The 12,839-nt window shown below is 41.0% G+C and overlaps 1 protein-coding gene across 1 annotated transcript in view; it reads left to right on the forward strand.

The window, feature by feature from the left end:
• The first annotated feature begins 275 nt into the window (after positions 1 to 275).
• The window catches only part of LOC129854110 (leucine zipper protein 2-like), a 184,577-nt gene continuing 172,013 nt past the window's right edge, over positions 276 to 12,839 (forward strand). The window contains exon 1 of the mRNA XM_055920808.1: positions 276 to 567. Within this exon, the coding sequence (XP_055776783.1) occupies positions 506 to 567 (62 nt within the window). The 5' untranslated portion in view covers positions 276 to 505. The remainder of the gene's footprint in view (positions 568 to 12,839) is intronic.

Consider the following 12,839-nt stretch of genomic DNA (forward strand, 5'->3'; position numbering starts at 1 on the left):
ACTGAGGAGTATTTTTGTAAAAAATAATGTATTTTTGTTTTGTTTTTGCTAATCTAGTTGGGTGGCCCTGGCAGGGACTGGCTCCCTAGTGGGTGTGCCAGCGTCCACCGAGGCCCACCCATGCCTACGCCCCTGCTATGCTCAGTGGGAGCTGCTCTCATCTCTCCAGTCTGATTCTGCCAGTCTTACCCCCCCCCCCCCCACCCCCATTCATTTCCTCATTAATAAGTCTGTCTGTGTCACTGTGTTATTTAAAGCCAGAGATCCTCCCTTGCTCTGTTAGAGTCACTGGGTTGCATCTGTCTGCTTCTCTGTGTGTGTGTATGTGTGTGTGTGTGGTGTGTGTGTGTGTGTGTGTGTGTGTGCGCGTGTGCGTGCGTGCCTAAGTGAGTGCGCGCAGGCAAGCGATCGAGCCAGTGAGTGAGCAAGCGAGAGAGAGAGAAAGGGAAAAAGAAAGCAATCGAGAGGGAGAGAGCGAATCGGAGTGCGAGTGCAAGACAAAGCTATGAAATTAATCCGAGCTATATGCCTCCTGCTTCTTTGTCCAGCTTTGAGCCTCAACACCAGGTAAATCGAAAATATGAATGGTCTATTATTCTTACTTCACCTTCAATGATTCTGAAAGAAAGGGGGAGGTTGAATGCACAATGGCTAATCATATAAGATACTAATCTTTAGCTCCGGCCAGTCCTGCGAAATAGGTTAGGCAGCCTGGGTTCTGGCGGGAGATGCATGTGTGCGGAGCATGATGTTCTGAGGCAGTAGACTGAAGGCAAAATAATGCTTTATCTGTTGAACTATTCTCTGTGTTAAACTGAAAGAGATATGTCTTTGGTGGTGAAATTCACTGGCTAAAAATGCCTTGGAATTGTTTACTGGGATTTGCGGCAGGTCTTGTCTCCTGCTTGCTGGAAAGGAGCAAGTTAAGTCAGAGAAGGAACTAAAGAAGGAACTGGGCTGCCCAGAATATTGCAATTTCTTGAGCGAGAGCGTGTGTGTGTGTGCAGAATAATGCATTGAGGGGAATAGTAGGAGGAGGAGGGGGTGGAGGAGAGGCGAGAGAAATGGAGAGATGAGGCGACATGCAGTGAGGAGGGAGGTTTTAATGATTAATTAAACCATTGATAAAATCATTCCTCTTTCAAACGAGTGCCTGAACATTACTCCCATTACTGGGGTCTTTGTGAAAGAAAAGCCAAGGTTGTCAGAGAGTCTTAAATATGGCTTAAAGACAGATACACATAATAAAACTTGCACTCCTCTCATTGCAGTTTTGTCTACTTTGACCTGATGGAATTTTAGCTTGGGTTGGTAGACCTCTCTACAAGTGTGTTCCTAAGTGATGAATGTAGTGGCAGAAGATGTGTGCACAGAGACATACACATACACATAGACAATCAATGCATTGGCACATTTTGCAGAGCCCCTGAGAGATTTGAATAAGCTAATTTGATGATGCTGGAGATTCCATTGAAAGCACAGTTTATATTGGATTATGAATATGTTGATGAATGTTCGAAGTTTGGATTGTGTTTTACGAAGTTGAATGAGATACACTACATGACCAAAAGAATGTGGACACCTGTTCTTCGAAATCCTTCCCCAATCTGTTGCCACAAAGTTGGAAGCACAGAATCGTCTATAATATCATTGTATACTGTAGCGTTAAGATTTCCCTTCACTGGAACTAAGGGGCCTAGCCCGAACTGTGAAAAACAGCCCCAGACCATTATTCCTCCTCCACCAATCTTTACAGTTGGCACTATCCATTGGGGCATTTAGCGTTTTCCTTGTTGGAAAGAGTCTTCTATGACAGTGCCACGTTGAAAGTCACTGAGCTCTTCAGTAAGGCCATTCTACTGCTAATGTTTGTCTATGGAGATTGCATGGTGGTGTGCTCGATTTTATACCCCTGTCAGAAACGGGTGTAGCTGAAATAGCTGAATCCACCAATTTGAAGTGGTGTCCACATACTTTTGTATATATAGTGATATATAGTGTAAATGACCCCAATGAGACACTTGAAGTCATGATTGAGTGACTGACTAGCTGCTTAATTGATAGATTTAGCTAATAATTTATATGTAACAAGTGGCATTAATGTGTCAGAGGCTCAACTGATGTGTTAAGCTTATAATGATATTTATAAAGATATACAGTTGAAGTCTGAAGTTTAAATACACCTTAGCCAAATACATTTAAACTCAGTTTTTCACAGTTCCTGACATTTAGTACTAGTAAAAATTCCCTGTCTTAGGTCAGTTAGGGTCACCACTTTATTTTAAGAATATGAAATGTCAGAATAATAGTAGAGAGAATGACTTGTTTCAGCTTTTATTTCTTTCATCACATCCCCAGTGGGTAAGAAGTTTACATACACTCAATTAGTATTTGGTAGCATTGCCTTTAAATTGTTTAACCTGGGTCAAACGTTTCGGGTAGCCTTCCACAAGCTTCCCACAATAAGTTGGGTGAATTTTGTCCCATTCCTCCTGACAGAGCTGGTGTAACTGAGTCAGGTTTGTAGGCCTCCTTGCTTGCACACACTTTTTCAGTTCTGCCCACAAATGTTCTATAGGATTGAGGTCAGGGCTTTGTGATGGCCACTCCAATACCTTGACTTTGTTGTCCTTAAGCGATTTTGCCACAACTTTGGAAGTATGCCTGGGGTCATTGTCCATTTGGAAGACCCATTTGCGACCAAGCTTTAACTTCCTGACTGATGTCTTGAGATGTTGCTTCAATATAGCCACATAATTTTCCTCCCTCATGATGCCATCTATTTTGTGAAGCGCACCAGTACCTCCTGCAGCAAAGCACCCCCACAACATGATGCTGCCACCCCTGTGCTTCCAGGTCGGGATGGTGTTCTTCGGCCTGCAAGCATCCCCCTTTTTCCTTCAAACATAACGATGGTCATTATGGCCAAACAGTTCTATTTTTGTTTCACCAGACCAGAGTCCCCATGTGCAGTTGCAAACCGTAGTCTGGCTTTTTTATGGCGGTTTTGGAGCAGTGGCTTCTTCCTTGCTTAGTGGCCTGTCAGGTTATGTCGATATAGGACTCGTTTTACTGTGGAAATAGATACTTTTGTACCTGTTTTCTCCATCATTTTCACAAGGTCCTTTGCAGTTGTTCTGGGATTGATTTGCACTTTTCGCACCAAAGTAGGTTCATCTCTGGGAGACAGAACGCGTCTCCTTCCTGAGCGGTATGACGTCTGCGTGGTCCCATGGTGTTTATACTTTCGTACTATTGTTTGTACAGATGAACGTGGTACCTTTAGCCATTTGTAAATTCCTCCCAAGGATGAACCAGACTTGTGAAAGTCTACACATTTTTTTCTGAGGTCTTGGCTGATTTCTTTTAATTTTCCCATGATGTCAAGCAAAGAGGCACTGCGTTTGAAGGTAGGCCTTGAAATACATCCACAGGTATACCTCCAATTGAGTGAAATTATGTCAATTAGCCTATCAGAAGCTTCTAAAGCCATGGCATCATTTTCTGGAATTTTACAAGCTGTTTAAAGGCACAGTCAATTTAGTGTATGTAGACATCTGACCCACTGGAATTGTGATACAGTGAATTATAAGTGAAACAATCTGTCTGTAAACAATTGTTGGAAAAATTATTTTTGTCATGCACAAAGTAGATGTCCTAACCGACTTTCCAAAACTATAGTTTGTTAACAAGACATTTGTGGAGTGCTTGAAAAACAAGTTTTAATGACTCCAACCTAAGTGTATGTAAACTTCCGACTTCAACTGTGTCTATATACTGCATATGGCTAGGGACGGACTGGGACCAGAAATCGGCCTTGCCAGCCCATAATTTCCCTCGAGGCCCTCACACCATGCCCTTTTCTTCCCTTGAGAGTCCTCCATAATTGGCCAAATAATGACCATTTTGCGCAAAACCCCCAATTTTGACAGGCACACTCTGCTAAAGATGAAGCCCATCTGGGATTTGCCAGAACTACCCTATGGCCAGTCCATTTCTGTATATGGCTCTGACCTAGACTAATTCAGTGGTCCCTAAGCAGGTATCACTACAAGACAAATCTGGCCGTGTCTAGACTTTGCAGTTCATGCAGCTTTAGTATTTTGATCATAGAGTTCTGATCATGGAATTCTGAACGCATCTATCTACACCTACGTTGTGCATCCAGATTCCCTTTTCCCACGCTATATTCAATTTCCAGTATGCATTCTACAAATGGTGGAATAGATGCACAACAATAATAACACAATAACAACTGATGACACCAGCTAACTACTGTTGCCAACTAGCCAGCTAACCTCTGTAGCAAGCCAGGAAGCTAGCAAGCAACGCTAAAGGGATTACAAACGGGTTAGCATAATGGTTTTTGTAAATATTTGAGGCCAGTAAGCATGTTCCTCACACTCTAGGAACGTATTTCCTCCAAACGTTATGATGGAAAGATGCCTCTCGGTCCCAAAACACAAGTTTCCTGGAGACTTGTGGTAGGAGTGCTGATGATGTCTGATGTCTGATGATGTCTGATTGCCTGATTGCGTCCAGACTGAGGAGAAATCCGCAAACAAAGCTTCCCAGACCACCTCCTGAAGTGGTCAGCCCGATCTGAACACAATCAGACCACGAAGCCACTTTTGCGAGTCTAGACCTGTCTTTTCAATGCTATCTTCGTATTCTGAAAGCAGCAGTCAAACGCAAGTGTCAAGTGTGGACACAACCTCTGAATAAACTGATCTCAATATGCTGAGTAATGGTACCAGAGGAATTATATTCTGGTTGCTAAATGACATAAAAGGTGTCATGTTAACGTTTTGGTTTATAAAATGAATTGAAGTACATTGATGTGTGCATGAAGTACTATGTTGTAGCATTCTATTATAGAGTAAACAAAGGCAAAAATCATTCATGTTTTCATGAAGGTCCTTATTGCTAAACCTCCCCACAAACAAACAACACTAGTGGATTTCTTATGATCAAATACATCCAGACCAGTTGCTTATGCAGCTTTACTGACCTCTAATTGCTACTTTTACCAAGAAGTACATTACTGCTGTTTAAGAGGATGTGGTTCATACAAGTGTTTCACACTATAAGTATACAGTATTGTCCTGCTGAGATTGAGGCTATCCTAATATGGACACCATAGGGTTAATCATGTCCTCACCAGGACTACAGTTTGTATGTGTGTCAGTAACATACACTATATGTTTAGTCTTTAGCCCCAAACGTGGTCCAAGTGGCCCACAATGTGTGTTGGAAAATTATGAAGAGTAGGTCTTGATACATTTGGAGCTTCTTATTTTAAAGCTAAACTCAGCAAAAAAAGAAACGTTCCTTTTTCAGGACCCTGTCTTTCAAAGATAATTCGTAAAAATCCAAAATAAATTCATTGTAAAGGGTTTAAACACTGTTTCCCATGCTTGTTCAATGAACCATAAAAAATCATTAACATGCACCTGTGGAACGGTCGTTAAGACACTAACAGCTTACAGACGGTAGGCAATTAAGGTCACAGTTATAAAAACATAGGACACTAAAGAGGCCTTCTACTGACTCTGAAAAACACCAAAAGAAAGATGCCCAGGGTCCCTGCTCATCTGAGTGAATGTGCCTTAGGCATGCTGCAAGGAGGCATGAGGACTGCAGATGTGGCCAGGGCAATAAATTGCAATGTCCGTACTGTGAGACGCCTAAGACAGCGCTACAGGGAGACAGGATAGACAGCTGATCGTTCTCGCAGTGGCAGACCACCTGTAATAACACTTGCACAAGATCGGTACATCCGAACATCACACCTGCGGGACAGGTACTGGATGGCAACAACAACTGCCCGAGTTACACCAGGAACACACAATCCCTCCATCAGTGCTCAGACTGTCCACAATAGGCTGAGAGAGGCTGGACTGAGGGCTTGTAGGCCTAGGGCCATTCCTCGGGCGAAGGCCATTCCTCCCAGTACGGCAGGTCCTCACCAGACATCACCGGCAACAACGTCGCCTATGGGCACAGACCCACCGTCGCTGGACCAGACAGGACTGGCAAAAAGTGCTCTTCACTGACGAGTCGCGGTTTTGTCTCACCAGGGTTGATAGTCAGATTTGCGTTTATCGTCGAAGGAATGAGCGTTACACCGAGGCCTGTACTCTGGAGAGGGATCGATTTGGAGGTGGAGGGTCCGTCATGATCTGGGGCGATGTGTCACAGCGTCATCGGACTGAGCTTGTTGTCATTGCAGGCAATCTCAACGCTGTGCGTTACAGGGAAGACATCCTCCTCCCTCATGTGGTACCCTTCCTGCAGGCTCATCCTGACATGACCCTCCAGCATGACAATGCCACCAGCCATACTACTCGTTCTGTGCATGATTTCCTGCAAGACAGGAATGTCAGTGTTCTGCCATGGCCAGCAAAGAGCCCGGATCTTAATCCCATTGAGCACATCTGGGACCTGTTGGATCGGAGGGTGAGGGCTAGGGCCATTCCTCCCAGAAATGTCCGGGAACTTGCAGGTGCCTTGGTGGAAGAGTGTGGTAACATCTCACAGCAAGAACTGGCAAATCTGGTGCAGTCCATGAGGAGGAGATGCACTGCAGTACTTAATGCAGGTGGTGGCCACACCAGATACTGACTGTTACTTTGGATTTTGACCCCCCCCCCCCTTTGTTTAGGGACACATTATTCCATTTCTGTTAGTCACATGTCTGTGGAACTTGTTCAGTTTATGTCTCAGTCGTTGAATCTTGTTATGTTCATACAAATATTTACACATGTTAAGTTTGCTGAAAATTAACGCAGTTGACAGTGAGAGGACGTTTCTTTTTTTGCTGAGTTCACATTCTCAGATTTAAAAGCAACAAAGCGGCCATCCCACCAGTTGTTTTGTTATACACCTGAGGGATGTGGCTAGGGAAATGTAATCGCTCTCAATTTCATAGGCAGTGGTCTAGATGGAAGAACTGACAGTCCATGACACCCAATAAATAGTTTTAACAATATTTTGAAGCTATACATTGTTTACACACTTGTTTTAGAAAAAAGCAAGTTCTAATTTGAATTAATCGGTATCAAGAATTGAAATGACCACTGAAAATCCTAAAAGCTTCCCTCCCAGAATGTAGCTTTAAGATTTCTGGTGGGGAACCACCTATAACGCAATATTTTTTAGATAGATAGAATTATATGAGAGTACTTTGGATATCTCAACGATTCTATGGAGCTGAGTTGTTGGTTGATGTCAAAACGGGCACATAATTGACCAGAGAGAAAGTAACTGTATAGAATTGATTAGGGGAAATTCAACCCACTTTTGCCACACTTCCTCATTGCATCTGATTAGGCTTAGAGTACTGTGGCTGTTTCTGAGTATGTGTTTGTGTGTATTTGTGTGTGTGTGAGTGGATGTGCACGCATGAGCGCCTGTAGCTGCTCAATACTCCCTACAATGCAGTCTAGCCTATTCGCCATTCATGTCTTTGTAAAGTCTCTTTTATGGGATTTTCACAAATGTTCTTTATTATTGACACTAACTTTGATGTTTCCTACCTAGGCAACCATGTCTGGTAAATGCCGGTGTCCATTGGGACCGCCATAACATTAAACATTTAGCGACTGGCCCGCAATTAAAGACTGCCAAAATCCTTGGATGATACTGTACATATCACAAAGACAGGGCCTGCATTGCTTAGCCTCTTCACATCTGGCTGTAAATACTAAACATATTGCATTTTAAATTCTTTCTTTGATGTTGGATGGGGTCGGGCATTAAAGAGGAACGCGGTTTATGACTGAGATTAACAATGGGAGCCTGGCAATAACTGTAATAGCCTGATAATACATGCTAATATCCAGGAGGGTCATCTTGCTGAAAGGTGATGGGGAATTGAATAGGTCCTTTTGTAATGAGAGCATAATGACCTAGCAGCTATACACGACAGTCGGTGGCTACTCAACTGATGGGTATCAGAAGCTTCCCATTGAAATGATGGACTACATTTCTAATTTGCCAAGATACAGTATTTCCTGTGGATGAGAAATGTAATCTTTCTGTATCTCTGAAAAATTGTAATCTTTCCGAGAATAACCCCAATTTGCCCGTCATTAATCCCCAAAGCCCTCGATGGCCGTTTAAGCATGACAGATTCCTCCATATTGTTGGAATGCGTCATACTTATTGAGATCATATAACGGAGATAAATCTTATTTAAAAAAAAAGTTTGACTATAATATTCTGTTTAGGCCTGCTTGTCTTTGGTTTACAACTTATTTCATAACTAATTGTTTTCCCACTGTATGTGTTCCATACGTCATGTTCATGGCTAACAGCAAGCATTTACTCTCTAAAGCAGTGTTTCCAAAACCTATCCTTGATTACCTCCCCCAGCTAGCTCTACTTATTTATACAAATTTCGAACCTATCTGTAATTGTGCTATAGATAATCAATTGTATTATATAGGTACCTATTAAGTAATTTAATAAAACAATCACATTTTACGACTTATAAGAAACAATCCCATCTTGCAACATGGTAAAGAATCAACCCCAAAAATTTTATTTTGTTTCTTTAAATGCTTTAAATGTTTTCCCCCCCTTAACCTGCGTATGGGTTTTGTTCGAATTGGGCCCTTTGATCGAATCGGCTCTTTTGTGTAGTTCTAAGCAATGTTTGACAGAGAAGAAAAGCAGTGATTGACTAGACCAGAGGGTCAAGTGCAGGGCATCCTGGGAATTAGACTGAACTATTGATAGTGGCAAGATGGTAATGATAATAATTATATGCATTGATGGACTGTGCATGATTGGCCGGGTGTAAAGACCAAAGAGATCATCTCGTCTCATCCACCGCTATTGTTTAGCACCTGAGGTATTGAAAGGTAAATGTGAGTGTAGTGGTGCTTGCTAGCTTGCACTTTGTCTATCATCAGGAAGCGGCTTTGGCTCCTCTGCCAAGTAGTTAAGTTGGCTCTTTGTGATTACGGAGTGAAGGGTCCATCATTATTTTAATTAAATGCTCGGCTTGATTTATAACACAAGCATTTGGGAGACTGGTTTGTTGGATTGACATCTTGCTCAAACACTCATGTATTTTGCACAGTAGCTATTTGGGACAACAGTGGACGTTTTCAGGTGGTTGGTCATGGTGACAAATTAATTCTTAAAAGTCTAAGCCGTTGAGGGGAGAGGGGGGGGTTCTTAGTTGACATAATTAATTGTTTTAAGCTCATACCATGGATCATTTTTCTATTTGATTTGGAATTTTAGGACCTCTAGGTAGAAAAAATATGAAATATTACATTTACGGAATTTCATGGGGATTTTTTTATTATGTTACTTGCACAAGGGTTCTTCAGTTGTCCCCATAGGAGAACCCTTTTTGGTTCCGGGTAGAATCCTCTGTAGAAAGGTTTAGAGGTCGACCGATTAATCGGAATGGCCGATTAATTAGGGCCGATTTCAAGTTTTCATAACAATCGGAAATCAGTATTTTTGGACACCAATTTTTTTTTTTTTTTTTTTTTTTTTTTTTAAACCTTTATTTAACTAGGCAAGTCAGTTAAGAACACGTTCTTATTTTCAATGACGGCCTAGGAACGGTGGATTGACTGCTTTGTTCAGGGGCGGAACAACAGATTTTTACCTTGTCAGCTAGGGGATTCAATCTTGCAACCTTACAGTTAACTAGTCCAATGCTCTAACCACCTGCCTCTCATTGCACTCCACGAGGAGCCTGCCTGTTACGCGAATGCAGTAAGAAGCCAAGGTAAGTTGCTAGCTAGCATTAAAGTTATCTTATAAAAATAACTATAATAACTATAATCACTAGTTAACTACACATGGTTGATGATATTACTAGTTTATCTAGCGTGTCCTGCGTTGCATATAATCGATGCGGTGCGCATTCGCGGAAAAAGGACTGTCGTTGCTCCAACGTGTACCTAACCATAAACATCAATGCCTTTCTTAAAATCAATACACAGAAGTATATTTTTTTAAACCTGCATATTTAGCTAAAAGAAATCCAGGTTAGCAGGTAATATTAACCAGGTGAAATTGTGTCACTTCTCTTGCGTTCATTGCACGAAGAGTCAGGGTATATGCGATAATAATCATCTAGGCAGATGATAGTGGAACTGCATTTCAAGTGGGAGGGGCCTGGTCATAGGCAAATTACAGTGAAATCATAATCATAACAATATTTGTTATGTTTGCGTGGATTAAACAATTATGTTAAATATTCATAACATTATAATAATGATCATATTATTTATGAAAAAGAAAATAATATCCAGAGTAAATCTTTTTTTTTTTTTTTACAAGAAAACATAATTTCAGATAGTGTGAATGAATAAAAACAATACAATTATAACTCAAACAGCACATTTCCATAAGAAAAACACATTTCTTATGTTTTTAGTAGTTGGATATTGCCATACGGCAAAAATCCCAAAATTACCCGTGCATTTTTTTTCTCCAAAAATGTAATTTGGGGCATTTTAAATGAGGAAAACTTTTTTGCATGGTTCTATTATAATGCATGCAGTAGAGGGTTAATTCGATCGAAGATTGCCTCCATGATTAGATTTTTAATGCGCCTCCATTACCATTGTAAACAAAGCCCGAGTGCTTTTAACCCCATGCCACAGCTTGAGACTGCCAGCCTGATTTTTTTCTTCTTCTTGTCGTCATATGATTTCATAAATGCAGAGGCAGGGTAGGTCTCGAGCCCCGAGATGAGAAAAATGACATTTGTGTAAGACGGTAATGTCCTTATAGTGTGAGGCAAGATGTGAATGATAATTGAAATTCAAAGACACGGGGTAATTGGTGTGCCATGGGAACCACATTGGCCACATGACAGTAATGAAGTGGGCCACAATAAATAGAACCTTTGGTAGCTCCCGTCCAATGAGAAATTAATTAGAGGACGCCATGACACTGTCATTTGGTATTCAAGGCCATACGTGGCGTAACACACCAAGTTTGTTTGCGCCCAATCTTCTTGCAAGACATTTGATATGACCGCTTCTTTGTTACTCAAATAAAGTTACAGTGAATAACTCATTTGGTCTTCGTCTAGTTCCGGGAAACGAGAAGTTTGCCCGTCAAATGTTATTTGCATCTGCTTTTGCACCTAAGATATCCTTAATGATGTTTTCTTGTGAGCTCGATGTTGAAGTATGGATGTGAACTATACAGAAGTGCCAAGCAGGCTTTATTGCTGAAGGTGTAAACAAAGATCAATACACATTATAGAGCAGGATTGTCCTCTCCATGCTGCTGCTGAGTGTAATAACATAGTAATGGGATTTTAAGGGTCAAATAAATAAATAAGTCAGAGGATTTTCTATTGGGAGAGATGGAAGCAAGCAGGCAAAAAGAGGGGAAAGAATATGCAGGGAGCTTTTCCTCGAAGTCAGTGAATGGTGCATTCAAAATGTAATGTTGGGAGAGCCCTGCTCAAGGAGAATATTGCTAATGTCAAGCTTTGCTTCAAATTAAATCCTGGCAAAACGAAGCTATGCAAAAGAGGGGAATGATTCATTTTAAACATGTTGGCTGGAGTTCTACTGTTATCTATTGCCAGGGAAGGAAAGTTGTGACATATGCCGAGTGGGACTGGTAAATAGTATTTTTTTTTGTATTCTTTAGAACGTTCATAACAATGGCGTGGCTATGGCAAAAGTTTGATACGTTAAGCGTGGCCAGGTTTGTGCAGTTTGCCTGGGAATACAAAAAAAAAAATATTCACATTTGCTTATTTTTTTTAATTTTGTTCGTAGACGTTCTTATCCAGAGCGACTTACAGTAGTGAGTGTATACATTTCCGTACTGGTCCCAAATGGGAATCGATCCCACAACCCTGGTGTTGCAAACACGATGCAACTGAGCCACACGGGACCTTTTTCTGGTTTAAAGCCAATTTCTGGCAAATCTTCACATTTTGCCATGAGACAGACACAACATTTTACAGTTTTAAGGATAGTTTCCTGCAATTCTATACATTTTGCCATGGGGCTGTTTTTATAAATGTAGTTTTAAAGCAAAGTTCCTGCAATTCTACACATTTTGCCATGGGGCTGTTTTTTTAAATGTAGTTTTAAAGCAAAGTTCCTGCAATTCTACACATTTTGCCATGGGGCTGTTTTTTAAAAATGTAGTTTTAAAGCAAACTTCCTGCAATTCTACACATTTTGCCATGGGGCTGTTTTTTTAAATGTAGATTTAAAGCAAAGTTCCTGCAATTAATTCTACACATTTTGCCATGGTACTGCGACCAAAAAGGCATTTTTAAAGCTAATTTCCTGCAATTATACATATTTTGCCATGGCTTTTGACATGTTTTTATGCTAACTGAGTGACTCAAACATTATAACAAAATCAATGCCAGACTGTCTAGTTTTTAATTTGGTTATTGTTAGTTCTCAAAGATGATCTTATAAAAAATATATAGCTCCATTTTCATTTCTGCATACATTTATATTAGTTGTTTAAGTTTACACTGAAAACGTTTTACCAACCCTACATTACTCGGCTATCGTCTCGTACCTACGACCGCAGCACAGTCAGGCGAAAGCAGTCGCATAACAGGCCCTCTCATGTACAGTTACTTCAATATACCCTTAAAATGTGTAGTGAAAGTTAAGACAGTCTGTTTCATAGTTTTAGCTGTCAAGATAGAAGATAATATATTTATAAGTATAACCACGTCATGGCTGTCATATTTGACGAGCAGGTGACTTTGAAAGAACGACTCCCACCCCGTTGTGCTCGCACGGTGGGAGAATTCAGACAGCCTTGACTCCTTCAAGACACTGTTACATGTCTTTTGTCTGTTAGAGTACGTC

This window comes from Salvelinus fontinalis, chromosome 4 (assembly GCF_029448725.1).
Source record: "Salvelinus fontinalis isolate EN_2023a chromosome 4, ASM2944872v1, whole genome shotgun sequence".
Classification (NCBI taxonomy): domain Eukaryota; kingdom Metazoa; phylum Chordata; class Actinopteri; order Salmoniformes; family Salmonidae; genus Salvelinus; species Salvelinus fontinalis.